At 35.5% G+C, this 21,726-nt stretch overlaps 4 protein-coding genes across 6 annotated transcripts; all 4 read left to right on the forward strand.

The window, feature by feature from the left end:
- Positions 1-9,380: 9,380 nt before the first annotated feature.
- On the forward strand, positions 9,381-12,833 carry LOC143446334 (serine/arginine-rich splicing factor 2-like). 2 transcript variants are annotated; one of them, XR_013113916.1, is made up of 5 exons: positions 9,381-9,653; positions 9,865-10,080; positions 11,648-11,800; positions 11,995-12,144; positions 12,404-12,833. XR_013113916.1 is itself a non-coding variant. In XM_076945927.1 (4 exons), the coding sequence occupies exons 1-4, from the start codon at positions 9,505-9,507 to the stop codon at positions 12,062-12,064; spliced, it is 588 nt and encodes a 195-aa protein (XP_076802042.1). In that variant the 5' UTR covers positions 9,382-9,504; the 3' UTR covers positions 12,065-12,833. The 2 variants fall into 2 exon arrangements, 1 of the variants encoding a protein (XP_076802042.1); XM_076945927.1 differs by having other exon boundaries at positions 9,382-9,653; positions 11,995-12,833.
- Positions 12,834-16,116: 3,283 nt separating this feature from the next.
- On the forward strand, positions 16,117-18,134 carry LOC143446332 (uncharacterized). Of its 2 annotated transcripts, none has more exons than XM_076945924.1 (2): positions 16,117-16,462; positions 16,610-18,134. In XM_076945924.1, the coding sequence occupies exons 1-2, from the start codon at positions 16,174-16,176 to the stop codon at positions 17,137-17,139; spliced, it is 819 nt and encodes a 272-aa protein (XP_076802039.1). In that variant the 5' UTR covers positions 16,117-16,173; the 3' UTR covers positions 17,140-18,134. The 2 variants fall into 2 exon arrangements, with proteins under 2 accessions (XP_076802039.1, XP_076802038.1); XM_076945923.1 differs by having other exon boundaries at positions 16,118-17,083; positions 17,206-18,134.
- LOC143446333 (progranulin-like) lies at positions 17,437-21,648 on the forward strand. Its single transcript, XM_076945925.1, has 6 exons — positions 17,437-17,564; positions 19,978-20,093; positions 20,166-20,254; positions 20,619-20,722; positions 20,979-21,096; positions 21,166-21,648. Exons 2-6 carry the CDS (start codon positions 20,015-20,017, stop codon positions 21,385-21,387), a joined length of 612 nt encoding a protein of 203 aa, XP_076802040.1. The 5' UTR covers positions 17,437-17,564; positions 19,978-20,014; the 3' UTR covers positions 21,388-21,648.
- On the forward strand, positions 18,196-19,977 carry LOC143446330 (ranBP-type and C3HC4-type zinc finger-containing protein 1-like). The gene is given in 2 exon segments (XM_076945922.1): positions 18,196-18,986; positions 18,988-19,977. Coding segments are annotated over 2 exon segments (1,578 nt in total). The 3' UTR covers positions 19,775-19,977.
- Positions 21,649-21,726: the final 78 nt, after the last annotated feature.

The raw sequence follows: 21,726 nt of genomic DNA on the forward strand, positions 1-21,726 counted from the left end.
TAGATCTTTTAGCTTTTTTCTAAATGCTACGATTAAATGATTGAATTAACTAGGTTAGATAAGACTGGAATTTATATCGTCTACCACTCTGCCGAATGACATGAAAACCCAATGAACATTGAGCTGCCTGAGCAGATGCACAAGCTACGTGCACACTTAAGGTTCAATGCTTGTTTTGCCTTGTTTGTGAATCTGCATGATCGTAAAACAGTAAGCCACGAACGTCGCGTGCGTCACAACTTCCATTATGTGTTAGGACCTGAGGCTAACACCGTAGTTTAGGTCTAGGACAGGGGTGGGCAACCTTTTTGAACCCGAGAGCCACTTTGGTTGTTAAATTTTTACTGACGAGCCAAGTCATAAGAAATTATGACGTCATAAATAGTTTATGTCGTTTAATTGTTCCATATCTGCATTCCTCAATCGAAAAATATCATTAAATTTGGATAATTAACAACTTGTCATCAATGCTGGCCTAAATAAGGAAAAGAAAAAGAGAGAAACGTTCATAAACGGTACTCTTGGTAGCCTTTACAATGTTTTTGAAATTTTACGATTCGACTAGAAGAGCCACAAAAAACATGCCGGAGAGCCGCATGCGGCTCGCGAGCCGCAGTTTGCCCACGTCTGGTCTAGGATATAAGCAGGGTTGCCATCAGTCTCAACTCAAATATAAGGACGACTAGAAAATGAACGAGGAATACCTCCTTAAACAGTGTACAACAAGAAAAAGCAACCAATGTTCCTAAAAAAAAAAAAAAAATAAAAAAAAAATAAAAAACAAGACACTATCTGCATGTTCATAATTTTGGTATCTCTTTGGTACAAAATGGTATCGTAAAGTGACAAAATGCCCAAAATAAGGACAAAAGTGCCCACCTCCGCCCTAAAAATAAGGACGAAAGTGAAAATAAGGACATTTCTTAGAAATAAGGACAAACATATTTTCTAAGACACGGACCTTTAAAATAAGGACAAATCTTATAAGGACGGTATGGCAACCCTGGATATAAGCCTAGGAATGTAGACTACCAGATTCAAACCTTTGCTAAGTACGGGGAGTAAAAAATTAATAGCGCATATGATGGGGTAAGTATACGTTTGTTTGCAAATCTACCCTAATAAGCTATATAGAATAAGAAATCAGCCTATGTGGAAATTATGGCAGTTTTCGACGAGAAATCGTACGTGCAAAGACGCAAATTTTGGCATGAAATGAAGCCTCAATTCTTTGTTTATTTATTATAAATTAACATTCAAACAACCAGTTTTCTTTGTTTATTATATATTTCACTATGGCCTACCGTACTGCATTTGCAAATCTAAACTAATTTCACCACTAGATTACCATAGTCTGAGAGTATTTATTCATTCATTGTTATTTTTTGTCTTCAATGTGGGGAACGATAAAAATGTGTTGACGCAGGTGGTCGCAAACATATTAGTAGTTATCGACAATAATTTCCACAAATTGGACGGGAAAAATGTCACAAGGCCTCGACGGAAAAACGTTCAATACGGACCAATCAGATAATGTGAAATAATATTAGCGTCAGCACGGCCACCAAACCCAAATTATAAACACATTATTAAAACATAATTTAACACAAAAACACGTAATTTAAACACATTTAATATTACACAAAATTTGCTCTGATAGTTTGGCAGGACATAAGCATTCTGTCACCGTAAAGATAGAGCCGACCTGTATGTCTGGATAGATAAAGAAAAACCCCACTAACATGAACTCCATCCATGGGAATAGTTTCCTGTTCAAGTGGCCTGTTTACGAGGTAAGAATCTTTACACAGGTCGTTTGTGAACGGAAGTAGAAGATGGTCAGACACGTCACTCATGTCCAGCAAGATGGTTTCATCAGTTTGTTTGAATATGCATACATCAACAGTGGTGTATGCATAGTTTAAGTGCCAGGAAGAGATGAACATATCTGAAGCCCGGTTTGATCTTGGAGCAAGCGATCTTGAAAATCCATTTTCATGGTTGGTTCTTCTTTGCCAGGATGTGAGTCACTTTTATTCAATCCGAAGTCTTTTTATTTGTGTTCTGAAAAACAATATTTACAACGCAGGAGAGAGCAATGGACTTTCATTTTTCGACAGCGGTTATTTAGATTGTGACGATTACGTCACGAGTCACGAATTGTTTTGAGATGTTCGTTGTGTAATACTTCACACAAGTAGTGCACAAGCGAATTATTTTTTTGTCATAAATTGGTGCCCTGATAAGTTCGAAATTGCTGAGTTAGTTGCACATTGAGCGAGAAGGAATGTTACCAGCTATTTATGAAGTTTTGATGACCAAGTTTCAACAGCAAGATCAGCCAACTACGAACGCTAGTCAACGAGGAAGTTTTCAGGACATTCCATCTACAATATCAGCAACCAGACTAATTCGGAAACAACAGAACTAATGACATTGATACCTGGTTGATGTGATGAAGTTGTGATCGCCTAACTAACGTGTTATACATCTCCAAGAGCATGAGCAAACTATTGTATATATTTTTTACGCATCAAGAAACAAAGTCCACTGGACATCGCAACAAACTGCATCTCTCTACCGCGAACAAGGCTTGCTACAGCCGCGGAACGACACACGCAGACGTGATCGCTCATTTTTTTACCTTCGACACGCAAATTTGAGAAATGAGAACTCATTCATCGAAGCAGAAGTAAAACAAGTTATCAACCATCAATCGTCCTCGCTCATATTCAAACAATTACCGCCAGCATACGCGGTCATTATGACAGATAAGTTCGTTGTGTAATACCTCACACGAGAAGTGCACAAGCGAATTATTTCTTTGTCATAAGATAATAATCAACATAAAAAAATAGATGTGGAGTGGTATATGATGCAACAAAGAGAGAGAGCAATAACACTAATTTTGATAGAAACAAACGAGATAGTATAGTAGGCTAGCTCCTAAACAAAATCAATTATGTAATAGGCTACATGTACGAAGTGCAATAGCAACAAAAAAAATTGTCTATAAAAGCAAACTCACAGCAGCGAAAGGGAAAAATGGTAAAGGCGTTTACTGTTTAGATTTACAGTTTTATAACTGTCAACCATCGAAGTGGTTGCCGGTACTGCTTACTGAGCATTCTGTCGGCATGTGCATAGCCAGCTCAATTATATCACTAAGTTATTACTTTACTACAGTATAGTTGTTCAATACATATTTTTTTCATGTAACCATGGTTCTTTGATTTTGACATAGCATAGGCGCAAGATATAACTTAGTATTTATTCCGTATAATATTTAACTGATCGATAGACACTGACATTGTTATTAGCGGAATTTTAAAAGTTTCCAGAGGCCAGCAATTTGAAAGACAATAACTGTTCCTCCATGGACAGCGTTTTTGGTGTTGTCGGGAGTGGTTTTAACTCATTTCTTATAGTGTGTCGTACAATTTTAATATTGCTGCCTCTTACTAATTAATATATATATTTACTAATTAATATTGCAGTCAGTCTATAACTCACTCACAAATCAGGTGCAACGTCTGGTTTTTGGAAAATGTCTTGCTTGCTACATCTTACTCTTTTTAATTCTGCTATTGTTTCGGATTGCCAAAAATGCAGCCATTGCTAGAATATTTTTTTAACAAGAAAATAATACTTAGCGAGTGCTTTGAGTTCCTCGGTATTTAACGAGAATAAAAAAGGTATTTAACAAACGAGAAAAAAGTTGTAATCGCTTCAACTCATTTAACGAAATTTTGCGTCATTAACAAATTCGTACAACTTAGCGATTTGTAACCTAGTTTGCAGATTAATCCTGCCCTAGGTAGTCTTAAATTTAAAACAATGGTAAGGTTAGGGAGTGTTTTTCAACTAGAGCAACAAGTAGTCTTTACACTAACGTAATGAACATCAAAATATGTTTACTAGAGCAACACCTTGCTGTGTGAGTAGGACTGTGTAAGAAAGTCGGGCTGGCTGGCGATAGGCCTAATGCACAAGGTGAGTTGGCCGCTTATCTATGGTTTAGGGTGATCAACTTCACTTCAAAGAAATAAATTATATGATATGTTTTAAAAGTGGCGTACAATTCAGAATTAATGGACTACTTTTGTGCAGAAATGACGTCATCGAGAATGGCCACTACCAAATTGACTGCCTTGAGGTTATTTTGCTAAACTTTGCAGCCTCTTTGCATCTTTTCTTGCACAATTTGAATAGATCTGTGTAAGTGTTTTAGGATATATGTTATTTTATGCCGATATATATCATATGTATAACAACATGTCAGATACCTTCAAATATATGACAGTCGTATGAAATATATCATGCCTGACTAGGTTTACCATATTTTTGTGATTGAAAAGCGGGACGCTTCAGAACAACGAGCCCTATCAGACAAATGTGATTCATATTTTACTAGAAGTATGAGACTATTTTGGATTCCTATCGTCAGGGACAACTGAAGTAGTAAGACAACAAGAAAAACTAAAATTATGGATTTTACTAGGAAACAAAACAATTTTCAAGCATTTGTAAATTTACATAATCGTCCAATCATACTTTTCTGTAGACAATACTTTCTTCAAAAAGTCTTTATTCGACTTTATTTTCTCATAAAAATCACAGCAGGAAAAGTCAGTTTTAATTTTGCAGGTGATAAGGGCTTTCACATTCAAATGGTTTTTGCAGAAGAAAATGCAAACAAGTACCGGAACCGTACGAAATAAGTTCTTTCAATAACCTAACTGCAAAAAGATCATCTCCTCCTCCTAGCCTAGTATTACTGAACAGTGAACAAGCGAATGCGCTAACAATCAACTCACCACTGGACCAATTACCCGCTACAATGATGTAACAATTACTTTCACATTTAACACAACGAAACAAGAACACGCATCGAGTATTGCTTTTCAGCAAATTGGCTAAACAAACCAATCACATCATGCTAATATTCGTGTAGTGTAGGGCAATGCTGGCTCAGTAAATGCCAAAGCGGGACTTTTAGTTGACTGACCGGGACGCCGGGACAAAGCCTTTAAAAGCGGGACTGTCCCGGCTAAAACGGGACGTATGGTAAGCCTATGCCTGACGTTTAGTCACTAACCAGGCATTCAGTATATTTCGAGAAACATATGCACTACATAGGCTTATAGCGATATAAAAGTCCAATTATTATATGCAAAACTGTAGTTGCACTAATTACATATTAGAAAAATTTCACTTCAACTTATTTGCAGACGTTTTCCAAACGAACCTCTGCCAAAACCAAAAGTATATTTTCTAGCACTTATTCTTCAGTCGATTAACGCAAATACATTATATCATAACCAATTATAAATCGACACGAATGAAACACGCCATATAAAGATATTGTTTCTGACCAATGAACTTTTGACAGCAAAATTATGTCAGCAAAGAAAAATAAACAAGCAAATGTGGTCAGCGTTACTATCGTTGGTATAACTTCGACTAAAACCTCAACTACTTAGAAAGTAGGCTCTTTTATCACAAGGACGCGCGTCATAGCTTAAAAGGACAACTATCTATAGGCACGTAATACAACACGCGCATATTTTAAATGACACATTTAGCCAGAGAACACACAAACGCTTAATAAATACGCCAATTATCTAAATTATCACAATTTACTATTAAAATCGCCATAGGCTGCGAATTTACTCATGCTTTCCAGCAAATTAGATAATTGTTATCAAAAATTTGCTTATAGTTGTTTTATTCAACTCCAAATTATCATTTTTTGTGCTTATTTATACAGTACAATGATTTATTTAAGCTTAGCTTATTTTTATCGTTATTTCATAACTAGTTTAGATAGTTGCTTTTTGGATATAGTAGCCTTGCTAGTTGTTATCAGTAAGTTACTACCACTGTGATGTTCATTCAAACATTTTTTAATAGATTTTTTTGGCTTGTCACTTTTTCTGTGCGTTACCGCTTGCTAATAACAACTGGCATTATTGTTTTTTTTTCTACAATCCCCAAAAGATAAAATGATCGATAAATTTTTGATGTGGCAACACCGTTCAAACGCAACATTTGTTGGAAAACAGCGAACGCGTTTTTGAGATGGTGTGCCCAGTGCCCTAGCCAAACATTGGCGTTTTTGAATATGCTGTGTACCATCACAAAGGTGAATCTGTCCGTTATTTGTTATCTAACTTGAAAGTAATCTAAATCTATCCTCCAATCTAACTTTAGTATAGGATGGACTATCTTAGCCTAGGCCTTAGGGCAGTTTAACTTACAGCTACCATGCAGACCCAAGTCAACCGTCAGACCGTAGGCTAGTGGTAAGTTTGGCGCACTCGCGAAATTCATCAACGTGAACGCCGAATATTTCAATAGTCACGACGACTTATAATAAAAAAACAAAAATGTATTTTGGACGCCAAGTAATGATAAATAAACAAAAATTCGGGGCTTCCAATCGGTGCACGCTATCACGGCAAAATTTGCCATAATTTCTCGTCGAAAATTGCCGTAGTTTTCAGTCGTTTGAATGAAGTTTGTGTATAGCCTGTACCCAGCCTATGTCGAAAAAAGGGGTTTCAAAGCCTTCCTTCCAAAGAAATAGTTTCTCACTAGTCTACAATACTAGATGAAAACGGCAAAAACTTCCTATTCAGGAAGCAACTTCCCAAAAAGGAAGCTTTTTGTGAAAAATATAACTTAAAACAAAGAAATTGCGAAAAATAATTCTTCCCTAAAAGTTGCGCTCTTTTTTCCCCCAAAGAATTGTGCAACGGTTTCCTCAGAGAAAAACAAAATTTTTCACCTCGTCAAGAAAAAATCTTTTCAGCCTATCAAAAGATATTTGCAGATCTTCTATCTATGGGCAAAATATTGTATAATACTCCTACATCATATGTATATAAAAAAATTATTTTGTCTTAGGGAACACATACCAGGCGAGGAAGAGGGCAAGAATTTTGTTCCAAAAAAGTTGATTAAAAAAGGTTTAATTCGGTAAACAGCTTGCCGGCTATGTATTTAGTATTTTCTTACTTCAGTAAACGGCGGCCAATGAAGTAGACACTTATTTTATCGTCAACTGTTTGCCGAAGCAGGAAAATTTGAACACGATAAACGGCAATTACGCTAGTCAGTGAATTGAAATTTATGCTAATTTTTAACTTAAAATGGCATACTAATTATTCCAAAGTGTAAATTAATGTGAAACAATTGCCCTCTCACCTCTCGTGACTAAATTAGATTAAAACTAAATTTGGACAAAAAACACGAGTGAAACAATAGCAAGATTCGAACCCGAGATGTCCATAATATGATCTCCATCGTTAACCACTGCGCTACCGCATTGCTTTCTTTCCCCAGGCTAAAACTATTTGCCAAATATCTGCCTGTTATCATATTGTGATTCAGCAACTTCTGTAAACAAAGTCGGTGAAAGCGGAATGGATTCCTCGCTGAAAAACAAAATTTTTCACCTTGTCAAGTAAAAATCAGTTTAATCAATCAATCTTATTCTTGCGAAAGCTTGTGTCGAAAAATATAAAGTTAACCTTAACAGTGCCAAACTATATCCTTTTTCTTATTTTGATGGTGAATATGTAAGAGTTTGCGTGGTATCTAACGGCAAGTGTAATAAAATTTATAATTAGTTAGATTTACTGCTGGTCTATTTTTTAAAGTTTGCTTGAAATGCAAGGCAAAATTACATGTTTCACGCACTGCAGATATCACCTAACTCGAACAGTAACTCGAAACAGGTTCTATTGCAGTCTGGTGTTTTTGAGTAGCACCCTGCAATTTTGCAAGAATTTTGTTTGAAAAGAAATATTCCTTCAATAACGGTTTTAAAATATGGGTGCCTCCAAAATATACAGGTTTTCTTAATCGCTAAGTTCACTTAGACTGCTTAGACATGTTGGATCACTTAGGACCACTTAGATCCCTTGTGAATGGTTGGGGTTTGTGCACATTGAGTCAGTCTCAAATCTAGGAAGTGGTGTCAGGGTGTCAAGGCACCTTAGTTTAAAATGTAATCTTATTTTGTTGACGTTGTTTTGAGTATGAGATATGGTGAAACCTAGCTTGCCAATCGTGTTGCAAACAAAGAATACAGTGCAAGCACTTCAAAAAAAGATTAATAACTTGTGCATCAGAATTGAGGTTGCATCACCAAAACTATGGATTGGAAATTTTGTTCTTAATACGTCTGTGTTCACCTGCATCTCGTAGAACATCATTCACTTTCACATAGTTGGCCCGCTTTACAACGCATATGTGAAAAACACACTACTTTTAAACCCTTCGTTGAAGCAGTGTTCTCTTTTTTCATTCTGTTTTTGAAGTGACTATTTCACCAACGTCTGTTCACTGAAGTTGCGAAATCATAATATGATGACCGACAGGTTTTCACTGATAGGTTTATCACTCTCATTTTGGACGAGGGAAGAAAGCAGTTCTGTGGCATAGTGGTTAACGATGGGGTTCGAACCTTGCTATTGTTTGACTTCTTTTTTGTCCAAATTTATTTTTTATCCAATTTAGTCATGAGATGTGAAAGGTTGGGTCGGAAGGTATTAGTTTTAATCGAATCTAGACTTTGGGAAAAAAATTTTTTTAATTTAAGCTTAGTAATTTAATCATGAAAAGTTAAAGTTTGGGTAAATGGAATCTTAGGTTAACTTACACTTTCGAAAAATTAATATGCCTTTTTAAGTTAAAAATTAGCATACATTTCAATTCACTGGCTAGTGTAATTGTCGTTTACTGTGTTTGTTTTTGCTGTCGGTAAATGGTGGCCGGTAAAATAAGTGTTAACTTTATTGGTTGCTGTTTATTGCAATAAAAAGATACCAATTGCATAACCAGCTAGCCATATATCAAAGTAGCTTTTTCCAAATTTTGTAATCGGCAGGCAGTGAAATAGACGCTGCCTACCGTTTTTCTCTTGCTAACTTCTCTTTTTTTCTCTAACTCCTTATTTACTATTTGGTGTTTTTGTGATTAAACTTCTTTTATCAGAGAGCTTTCCGTACTTTGTATGCATTTGTCACTGTTATGTCAGCTGAACTTGGAGTTTTTACTTGTCCTGTGTATAGGTTGACCCCTGCTTTTTGAGGTGAAACTCAGTTGCAAAAATCTCGAGTATATACGGTACATTTTAGTATTAACCCAAGTCGTAAGATACACCAGAAAAGTCAATGCCAACTCCAAAAGTTGCCATGTGACCCGCAAAAGGATCACTACCCCTTGGGGAAGCCCTGATTTACATGATGTGGACAATAATGTAAATAGTCAAAAGTCAATATTTGCAAATCTCAAAGTGCAAAGTGGAAAAGTGACTGAAATTTATCTTAGTTTATAATTTGGCTAGTTATTTTTATTTGTATACAACTAACGTAATTTTCGCCATTAAATCTTTTTCAACTTGTAGCACTAATTGTTGAGAAAGTGATAAACACCTGTTAATTGAGATCGATTGTGTTGAGATTTCCTTGTATCTTGCAACAAACACTCACAAATATGTCTCGAGGTGGGAGACCCCCGTCAGGTGTTGATAATATGGTTTCACTAAAAGTCGACAATCTTACATATCGCACCTCTCCTGAAAGTCTTAAAAGAGCTTTTGAAAAATATGGAGATGTTGGTGATGTGTACATACCAAGAGACAGGTTATTATTTTTCTGTTTGATAGTTTTCAGTTTTGAATTATTACAAAGTTTCATTAGTGTCATGTGTTAGTGTAGTTTGCTATTTATATTGTGTTGCAAATATTATTAATATATCCCTGTAGCCCGTAAAATTACTGAGTAACCCGGAAAGTACTGAAATTAGTTGACTAATGCTATGCGAGATTTAAATCTTTGTATCTTTTCCTTAAAGATACTCCAAAGAAAGCAGAGGTTTTGCATTTGTCCGTTTTTATGACAAGCATGATGCAGAAGATGCCATGGATGGGATGGATGGCAAACTTCTTGATGGCCGGGAGCTTCGTGTGGCAATGGCACGTTATGGTCGGCCGAATGAGCCTCCTGCTCCTCGTGATTATGGAGGCCGCCGATCCCAAGGTTCTTATGGTGGTGGTCGAAGATGGAGAAGGTTTGTGATCAATCGCTTTAACACTCACACATTTTGTGGAGAAAAAATTTTAGTTATATGCATACTATGTTTTGCCTCCCTACCCTTAGGAAAAAACTTTGGGGTATCACAGCTTATGGTGCAGTTTCTGACACAATTAGCGACCACTTGTAACAGCACCTGACAGGTTTCATTGAATTAGAGCTATTACTTGGTATTGCTATACCATATTCATGGTAGAATCTAGAGCTGGGTGTAATTGAAAATTTATTGCATAACTACTTAAGGTGACTAATATAACAACACAGAGGTAACATGTAAATTTTGTAGTCTATGACTATAAATAGTCCCCCATTTCAATTTTCGGTAAGATATTACATCCAATATTATTGTTTTAACTTTAACTGTTCTTAGTTAAATATGGTATTTTGCAGCAAAACATTGTGCGAGAATGTTTATTAGTTGATAGTTTGTTGATCATTTCTTTACCTTAGGCTTTTTTTTAACACAGAGTTTATGGTGTTTTATTCAAATATAATTGTGCTCGGGAAGCTATTTTTCATGGTTAGCTGTAAACCAATATCATATTTGTAAACTCTTAATATACTAACTAATCAATGCTTCAATTCTATTGTAACACAAGTTTAGTTGAATTGTCATCTGTCCTTTGAAGGCTTGTCACTAGTCTCATTGTTTTAGCAATGAGCTGTGAAATTGCATTACCTACTGAGGAGAAAATTATTTTAATTTTTAGGTAACTGTGTTGTTCAATGCAATAGCTCTTGCTGAACAAAAATTAATTATCATTAACAATTAACGATACCAACATCTCAAACTACAGTACTATTTCAATAAAAGTTATAATGTATAAGGCAAACATAAGCAAATAACGCTTAAACAGTTATCACTTATAATTACGTAACAGTGAGTTAGCGATTCCTGGGCCCTAGTGTTAGTAACGTGTAATTGTAATTACTACCTACAATTACAACAGCAATTGAGCAATTCAAACGGGAGAGCACCCAGTTTTAGGAAGTGATGTGTAACGTGTAGCAGTCATATAAGTTTCTTAATGTTTGTAGGGTATGCACTAGGTCTTTTGAGCCTTTCAGATGGCCTGATGCCCTGATTTCGTAGATTTTTTCACTTTCTAAGTTAGCAAAATATCCCACTATGGCCATTTGGTTAAGATTAAGAAATTAAGGTAGTACTTTACCAAAACGCTGAAGATTACTACAAGAACTTCCATCTCATACCAGTTATTTATGACTAACCAAGGCTTTCGTTTTTCATTAAGAGAGATTCATTCTTGTATCTTTACCAGGGATTGCAAAATATCATGAGTATAGTGAATCAATGATTTACAATATGTTTTCCTTCATAAGCTAATGTTTTTACTAAATTCTTAATATTTAAGATAATAAGATAATATTTAATAGAGAATGTTTTTAAAGTGCTGCTGATAAATGTGGAATGTTGTTGAAGTTGTAAGAATGTGGAAGACAACACGTTAAAAAATGAAATCTTACCACCAGCTGTCTTGAAAACAGCTGTCAAAATGATTCCATGAAACCATTATGTTTTGCAGATCAAGGTCAAGAGATCGATCTTACGATCGCAGGAGGTCACGATCTCGCTCAAGATCACGTTCACGTGGCAGAAGGCATTCCAGAAGTCGGAGCAAATCGAGTTCCAGAAGCAGATCTTGGCGCCGTGAAAGACGTCACAGGGACACAAGAAGGTGGGCAAAAGGCGTCTTCTGTTTTACCAAAATGAAACCATAATTAGTTTTATGTCCAGTTGGAAAGTAAAATTATAAAAATTGTATTCTCATTTTCCAATGCACCATATATTATGTCCCTAACTTTGGAAATAAAAAATATTTATATAAATGTGAACCAAAGCAAAAAATTAAAAATGCAATTTTTGTTTCAGTCGCTCAAGGTCCTATGAAAGTAACCATTCTCGTTCACGCTCCAAGTCCCCAGCTGTTAATGGTGACTGAAAAGAGGCATGTTTTTAAGGAACGTTTGATCCGATGCTGATTCTCTACGAAATATATTGCCGCAGTATTATTGCTGCATGGTAATTTTTTGCTTTCTGACGCTTTCAAGCTTTAATCTGCCAACTAAACCCATGTTTTTTACAACTTTGTGATGAATATTGCTGGGCTATCGAAATGCCTTGTCTTTTATATATAGACATAATTTGTTGCGTTTTTCCTGATAGTTGTCTGAAAAATGTCATGTTCTGTGATTAGTTTTTTAATCATTGATAAAATATCCTGCTTTCGGTTACACTTTTCTATACGATCTCATACAATGTAATTCCATGTTATTTTAAGGAACAGGCGGTAAATGTATGCAGTGGTGGCTGAGTAGCAGTGCCGTTTTGTTGCTGTGGAGTAAAGCAGTAGCTGGTTTATTGGCCGAAATGACGAAGTTAGACGTAAAAGCAGGTTGCCGATAAGCTGTCCGTGCGCTGTGCGGCGGTGGGTGCATTGCAAGCTGGCAGATTTCGGCCAGTTGCAGATAAATCTCCGGTCGCTGATTTGCTAATGTGCATCGTGGAAAGTGGATTTTAATTTGCTGTGTATGATGTATTTTTTGTTTTTTTGGCGCGTTTTCCTTCGATATTATGAGGATGGCAATTGCCCCTGCTTTGCTAAATTCTGTGCAAATGCTACTTTTTAAAGAAGCGCGGATCACGGATCAGAAAGTGGTAACTATCTTAGGATCACTGATTTTACCTGTAAATAAAGTTAATCATTATCAGCTGATTTTTATTCTTTTAACATTATCTAAGTTAAAATTTTGAAGAAAATGGGTATAAATCGGTATAGTCCCCTAACCACAACGTACGTTGTAAGTATAAATATAAATCTTAACCTTGGAGCAACGTTACGCAATCGTTGGTCTCCTGAAAATCGATTTCAGTCTTTGTCAAAAATATATGTTTTTAGAGAATATGAAACAAACGGAGTATCTCTTTAAAACTGGTTTTCTTGAATTTACTATTGAAACATACCTTAACTTTATTGTTCTCTAGCGCAAGGCTTCTCAAACTGTGGGTCGCGGCTCCGTTTGGGGTCGTGAAACATTTAATGTTTATAAATTGAATTAATTTTTTATTCGCTTTGTTGTTTCCTATTTGAGATTCTTTTATTACTGTAGGCTACAGTCACTGTACTTCGGTGGACTGTTTGCATTTGTATGATTTTGCCAGAGACAAAAATACCACTTGATATTAGTAATTGGACGTTTATTGTTTTACATCATTAACGTGTAAGCTACCCCTCAAGAGGTCGCATAGAAATTTTTTTTCTAAAATGGGGTTACAGAACCGAAAAGTTTGAGAAACCCTGCTCTGGAGGTTACTTACAAAAATACGTCACCGTAGTTGACGTGGAAAGAAATAAAAGTAAAACATGCCTTACATTATTCTGGGGAAATTTGCAGAAATTCACCACCAATGGAAGCTGTCATGTTAATGTATTGCTACATTTATTAAATCCGTGGTATTCGCATTCATGAAATTTATTGCCATCTTCAAAATGTATACCCTGGTTAGTCTTTAGGCCACACCACGGACATACAAATAAAACTCAATTAATGAAAAAATCATATCATGTAAATTCATATACAAAAATGCAACACAGAGTTCACTGAGCCGAGGTCTTCGTTTTTTTGATACAGTAGAATTATCTTATAAGGATTGCACTCATTCACGACTACCAGCTTAATGAGAAAAAACGAGGTTGGCAGAAGATACAAGACACCTTACAGCAGGGGTGTCAAACTCAATCGCACCAGGGGCCAAATCTCAAAACTTATTTAACACCGCGGGCCGTAAGGATGATAACTGATTGAACGTTTCGTAACTGGACGTGACATGATTGAAGGTTTCGCAACACGAGTACATGAATTGGAACAGGCAGCGAAACAATACCAAGTGTTTGATGTTTAAAGTTCGGTTTGTTATTCTTCTTAAAATACAAGTCAACACGTCGCACTTGATTATATAGTATATACCCTGCCATGAAATAGAATAAAAGCTTACCTACCACAAAGTAGGCTTATTATTGAAAACAGGGCTTTGGGAAAACCAGTGTATTTCATGGAAATTGGGCCGCACAATCAGTTGAAACAACATTAATTGAAAAATATTTTATTAAGTCTGTGCTGCATTGTTCGATGTTTAAAGAAGCCGCTCTCAAATATGAGCACAAAGTAGACTGATAAAATGAATATGTAAAAAATGAATATACGCGGCTTACGGTATGCTATATAACTTTAAGCTCATACGCAGAAATAAGATTCTCTCAAACACGAACGTACTACAGGTAGCCTGCATCAAAAAACGTAAATGAAACCATGCATTTGAAAGTTAAAATTGGAAATTGCATTAGAAAGTTTTGCCGTATTGAAAGGTGCCGTACTATTAGACTTGCCAAAATTAAACTAAGGCTTCTGAATAAGAGCAGTTTTGACTTGGCTATTTTTAATTATTCTTCTGTTGCAGCCCAGGTTACAAACGATAGAATAAATCAACTTATTCTATCGTATGGTGGGGCAGCTGCTGTGCTAGTGTATTGTGCGATTTGTTATAATCTTGTTTCTTGCTTGAAAAAAGTAAGATACACTGTACAATGATCTCGTGGGCCGGAAATAGTTCAATGTATGAAATAACTACGCGGGCCAAGTTTTATTGTAAAGCGGGCCGGATGTGTCCCGCGAGCCGGGAGTTTGACACATATGCCTTACAGGTACACAAAAAAAATCTTGTAACAAAAATATTTACGGTGAAATGTAATTTGCACAGGTCGATAGCCTACTTGTTACGTAGCCTAGCACTAATAGATACTGACTGTTCGTGGCATCACGATTTATCAACGTTTTAATGAACTAAATCTATTTGTCGCTTGGGGCGTAAAAGAGGTACAGTGTTACACAAATCGAAGTTACAGGGCTGTGGTTGGCAAACTTATTACAATGGGCCAAATTTTCACTCATTAGAAAATGAATTCCTTGCATCAAATGTGAAATATACTTAATGCAGTAAACATTACTTGCTATATTTTGTACTTGGCCGTTCTTTTGAACAAAACAATAGCTGAAAGTCATTGGTACAAATACGGTTGACTGCTATAGATATAGATCATATAGGCCTAGATGCTTGGGGTTGAGTGCAGAAGTGTAAAACCACAGGATGCATTTGTGTACTAGATCCCAGCTAATAAAATTTGTGACGTCGTGGTTGTGCTATTATACACTAGACCAGGGGTTCTTAACCTGTGGGTAATTACCCACTAGTGGGGAATTTGAGGATTTCAAGTGGGTAACGAAACCCAATGTTAAATCTGGAATCAGATTTGCGTTGTGCAATCTCAAAAATAGAGCCTGACATTGACTCGATCGTCGCTGAAAAGCAAGAACAAAAATCGCATTGACGTTGTTTGAAACTACGTAAACGTTCTTTAATGTTATTCTTCTCATTGAAATTGTTCTTTTTGTTAAATACCATTGTGCTTTGGGATATGTCACACAGGTCACTAGGATTCATTTTGATTTTTCAGTCAGTTTTAAAAGTATGTGGGGAATATAGGTTTATTAAGTAGCGGAAGTGGGTAATGAAAAGAAAAAGGTTAAGAACCCCTGCACTAGACCCAATTTTTACTATGCTTCCGCCATTTTGCAATCACTGTTAGGAGCAAAAAGGATGGTGCTTACCGTTTGCTAACCCCTTCTCACATGCACTTTCAGTTTTATCCATGGTTTTGTGACCGTAGGCTAATTCAACATAGAAAATAATACAAAAAGTCTTTTTTCATAAAATCAATTTCCATTGAAAACACGATATGGCGAATTATTGACAATGCTTTTGTTCGTAGTATTGATAAAGTTTGTTTTCCAGTTGTAGCATATATGCCTAGTTATTATACAGCAAAGTTATTTAATGCAAGAACAAGGAGATTTGTTTGTATAGTAGTTTCAATGTAGGTGGGATTTGCTATGTTGCAAATAGTTTAAGATGCGTGCAAAGTTGCAGTTTGTACATGTATTATTCTGACTAGGTGTACAATGTTGTTGCAGTTAATTTAGGTTATTGTAGATAATGTCCTATATTCCTGTGGTTGACTTCAAGTCTTGTGGATTATTTGTTGATGATGTGCTTGGAAAGGATTTGGAACAGGCTGGGCATCTGCTTTCAAATGCTTTTTCTGAAGTGGGGTTTGTTTATATAACGAACAGTGGTATAACACAGGAGTCGGTGAACAGAATTAACGATGTAACAAAATTATTTTTTGAAGCTCCTATTGAAGAAAAAAAGCGCTATTCCAGGCTTGAAAATAACTTTGGTTATGTTGGTTTAGAAACTGAGAAAATAAATCCTGCTCGACCAGGTGACTACAAGGAAGCTTTTAATGTCAGTGGCTTTCTGCTTAATGATACTCATACTTTATGGCCTGATGATATATCAGAACAGTTTTCTAATGTTGCCAAAGAGTTTATGGAAAAATGTCGATGCTTAACATTGCGCATTCTTCAAGCACTAGGTGTAGGAATGGAACTGAAAGATCAGCATTTTTTTGAGAAGTGCCACTCACTCATTCACAAACCTGGAAATTCAACTACTTTGAGAACATTATTTTATCCTACATTACCATCCATTTTAAAACCAAATCAAATTCGTCTTGGTGAGCATTCAGACTATGGATCAATCACATTGCTGTTTCAAGACAATGTTGGTGGTTTGCAAGTTCAGAACCTTCAAGGTGAATACGTGAATGCAACTCCTATTGATGATACAGTGCTTATAAATATCGGTGACCTTTTTGAGCTTTGGACTCAATCGAAACTGAAATCGACCAAACATAGAGTTCTTATACCAGAAGATGAATTACGGCGTGGTATACCTCGAAGGTCACTTGCATATTTCGTACATCCAGATGATGAAGTTTTGATTGATTCACAAATAGAATACAAACATTCAACATCAAATGAAAAGTCGGAAGCAGTGAAAGGTAGTAAAACAGCTCTTGATTATCTTAATGAGAGGCTCGGTTTAACTTATAGTTAGTGATCGGAGAAGCTGAAATGATTCACTTTGATACTTTTGTGTCTATGACTAAATTGTCTTCTTGAGGTTGCACTTCATGCCATGCATGTTATGGATGGTTACTATAGCATCTCACTAGATAAAGGAGCCAGTTACTTGCAGAGTTCAACACCTCCAAATGCTGCATGATGTACAAAGTTTGTACTACAAACGTTTCTTGCAAGGGATTTTTGCAGCAGGTGATATATATAGATACAGACTGTTGTTACAATCATTTAATCAACTTAAAGTAAACTAAAATGCATTGATGTTGGTCAGATTTAATAATACCCAAAAAGATGTGGTCAACTTACACTGCGTCATGTGTCAAAAAGCTTTCAAATGCTATATGTTCTTGAACGGCATAGATTTTGTGTTTGTGGAACTTTTAAGGTCTGTAACAGAAAGTAAGTTGCTACAATTTTTCTCAAATTTGCACGAGACTTTTAAAATTGCATTAATTAAGATCGATGATTTTTGCTTGAATGTAATAAGTTATTCAATGTATAGCCCACATTTGGAAAATAACTTCTTTTTTGGCCTTTGAAGTATTTCGATTCTTACTCTCAGTTGAGGATATACTTTGGTGACACACCATTTTACACTCTGGTGGCTTTGGTAACACACCGTTTTACACTTTTGTATTATATGATTTCATTTGGTTTGCAGTCACTCAAATAACCGCACTCAATTTTGAATTTTTGTGAACTTAAGGTGCCAATGATTTGGTTGCTGTGAGAGCGTGTTTAATGCTTTTGTAAATGTAATTGTAAAGATTTTATGCAGTGTTCACAAGCAAAGTTGTATCAAATTCTAAATGCGTCGTAATAAGCGTCTTCCTATTTCTTATCAAAATAAAATAAAATTATATATATCATTCTGTAATAAAATCATCATATTGTCTGTGTGGCAAACTCATATGTGCTGCCTTCGGTTTATCAACAATTTTAATGACTTGATGACGACATTTTATCTAGTTTGATGATACAATATACATATAGTTGTTCATAAGCAAATAGCAATACAATAAATATTAAAATGTCTGACTCAAGAGCAAATGAGCTTTTAATAAAATGTATCACTTTCCGAGAATGCTGTGCCAAGAAAGATTTGCAGTGTTTCTTGAAGTTGGAAAAGAAGGAAGCTCCTTTGTTGCAACTAATAAAATCAAAGCACAACGTGATTACTATGTCACAGGCTGTTAGTTTAATTAAAGTGAAACTTTGCATTGAAACATTATTGAAAGCAAATGAACCGGTTTCATTTTCTTGTGATCCACAGTGGACTGTTTGGACTACAAGACAAATGATCAACGAAAAATACAAAGGAGCATATCCACCAGAATGTCAAGTTTTTTTGTTTAATGGCAAAATTGCACATGAAAGTATGACATTGTATGATTGTGGAGTACAACGTAATAATGACTTTTTATATATCTACATAATGACTGGAAGAGTTGAGACACCAAGAAATGGCCAACATACTTTGCTGCCATTTTTAAAAACAATCCCTATAGTTTCCAAAACCAACACGAATCCAGATGTTGCAGTGAGCTTTGCTGACACTTCCATTTTTCAAAAACAATCTAAAACTGAAACGACTCATGCTGTTTTAGATGATTTTACTTTTGGTGGAAAGAATCAATTACTGGATACAAATGAATGTTCATTAGAAGGCTGGAAATGTAATGTGTGCACTTTTATTAATGAGCCTACTCGACCAGGTTGTGTTATGTGCGCAACTGCAAGACCCAATAGCTATGAACCTCCGCCAGACTACATTCCTTCATTTGAAGAGCAACAGAGGTTAGAAAATGAACATGAAGCTGACACTAACAAAATTAGCTTGTGACAAAAAACAAGCAAAAAAGGATAAAAAACGAAGGCAAAATTATGAGACGTACATGAGTACATTTGACCAGTCTGTCGTTCTCAGTAATGAGGTTCTCACCTGTTCAATGTGTCTTATTGAATCATCAACGACAGTTTGTTTGCAAGAATGCCTTCACACATTTTGTGTTAAATGCTTGGTTCAGCATGTTATTTTGAATAAGGAAACTATGATAAAGTGTCCGTATGTTGATGATAACTATTCATGCTCATCATTTCTTCAACAATATGAAATCCATGCTTTACTAACTCCAGAACAGTACCAAAAGTTCCTAAATAGGAGTTTGTCATTGGGTGAAATGCGTGTTGATAAAAGTTTTCATTGCCAAACTACTGATTGTCCTGGGTTGTGTGAATACGATGATGGTGTAAATATTTTCAATTGTCCTGTTTGTAAGGCTGTCAATTGTTTTACATGTAAAGCAATCCATCAAAATATAAATTGCAAGGAATATCAGGATTCCCTAAAGTTCGTAAATGGTGATGACACTTTTAAAAACAAACTAATGCTGGAAAATCTCATAGAGAAGAAAGAAGCTATGCACTGCCCCCGGTGCAACATTGTTATAATGAAAAAAGATGGTTGTGATTGGGTATGTTGCACAATGTGCAAGCTTGAAATTTGTTGGCTAACAAGAGGCCCACAAGGTAAAGGTGACACATCAGGTGGTTGCCACTGCAAAGAAAATGGAGGAAAATGCCATCCTGATTGTAAAAATTGTCACTAGTCTTTACTGCAATGCAGCAGAAGGAATTCTTTTTTAGTGTAATATTGATTGTAGATATTTAGTTGTGCAATATTTTTATTCAGTTTTACTGACTCACAAATTTATTTGCTTTATATCAAGCTTTCATTTTTTTTGTGGTAGTGATACTGTATATTACTGTTTGAGTTGTATTTTTTAAATATAAGCTTTTCATAACATTATAGTCTTAGGAAAAACTGTTAGAAAAAATTCAGACCCACAATGCCTTGCCAGGCAACTATTAGTATGATATTAATTGCAGTGATATGTTATGCATCAAGCGGTCAAGGAGTTGCTAAAAGTAAGTGGGAGTTTCATTGGATTGTTGCTAATAGGTGGTGTAAGTTTTTTATCATACTGTTTTGTGCAATAGATATTGTGAGGAAAGATTCTGACTTTTGCTATGAGGGCACTCTGTGTAACACATTGACATATCTGGAAAGATGCTGCCCACTGAAACAGGTTGAAAGTTCAGGATTTTCTGAATTAGCGCAATTGTAGTCCACATGTTGTGATAGTTACATGTTTTGGTTGAATTACTTCGTACTATTGTCAACGTATGTTTGTTTGTGAGTGCAGAATATAAATTCAGGAAACCTTAAAACATTTGGTATAACTTAAAACTTTTGTTATAGTATTGTAATGTAATACCAGTAATTGATAATAATTAATTATGTATAAAACATTAAATTTATTTCAATGTATATCGATACATGATAAACTGTAAAAATACATACTGTATTTTATCATGTCTACATAATAGCCCACAACAAACATCTTTTGTTTGAAAAATATTTTAAATAACTGATGTATACTGCACATGCAGGCAACATGCTGTGAAAATGGTCTTCATTGTTGTCCAAGTGAGTACAAGTGTAGCAAGTTTTTGGGTATTTGCATCAAGGAGTCAGTCAATGAAGAATTTTTTAGGTAAATTTGCTTATATGCTTTAGGTAATTTGCAATTTCTGTGAAATTGTTGGTTAAATGAGACTTTGAAATATGGACTGTGGGTTATAGTGTATTTCACTGTCGAATATTTTGTTAACTTTTTATTACATGAGAGTGCCATTCTTATGGTGATGGTATGTAATGATCACTGAACGATAAGCACGCAGAACTAGTACACAGTAAATTATGAAATTACCAACTTGTTACAGCTCTATTACTGCATGTATTTTCATCAGAGTGCAGGAAAAGACCCGTGCAAGATGTACTATGTGTCCTGATGGATCAGAATGCCCAGACTATTACTCTTGTTGTCAACAACCAAGTGGCTACTATCGTTGCTGCCCATATGATCAGGTAAAAATGGTCTATTTGAAAAAGTTTCGTATTTAATATGAAACACGCATTAGGATTTTTTTGTCAAAGGGGGTTTGCTGTCAGGACCATGTCCATTGTTGTCCCCATAATACCTACTGCGATGTAAAGGCTGGAATGTGTAGGACAAAACAGTTTGGCATACCGATGGCTTTTATGAAAACAGCTCCTTTGTCTGATACTAGCGATAATTCCACTGTAAAAAAAATACATGTTGCTGGAGATGAAAAAGATGCCAGTTCCCACAACGTAAACATTGACAGAATCTTTTAAATATTAAAACTTCATTTGTCTTGTATCTTGGCAGTTTCATGTATAACACGCTCTATGCAAATAATTTCCATCTTTGTTTTTGTGATAACTCACAAAAACGTACGTTTTTTTCTTCCAACAGTGTTGTTGTGCCATAATGATGATTATTGCAATTTTAAGTGATCTGTGTGTAGTGCTGGCTAAAGGTGTTTCATCATATACAGTTTTTATCACTTTTTTGTGTTCTATACAAATTGTGAATAAAATTGTGTTTTCACTCAATTTCAGTCAACAAGCAGTCATGTTCTCCAGTAAATGCATATGTAATATGCAGAAAAATTTAAGGATATCATAAAGGAC

Source organism: Clavelina lepadiformis, chromosome 2 (genome assembly GCF_947623445.1).
Source record: "Clavelina lepadiformis chromosome 2, kaClaLepa1.1, whole genome shotgun sequence".
NCBI classification, from domain to species: Eukaryota; Metazoa; Chordata; class Ascidiacea; order Aplousobranchia; family Clavelinidae; genus Clavelina; species Clavelina lepadiformis.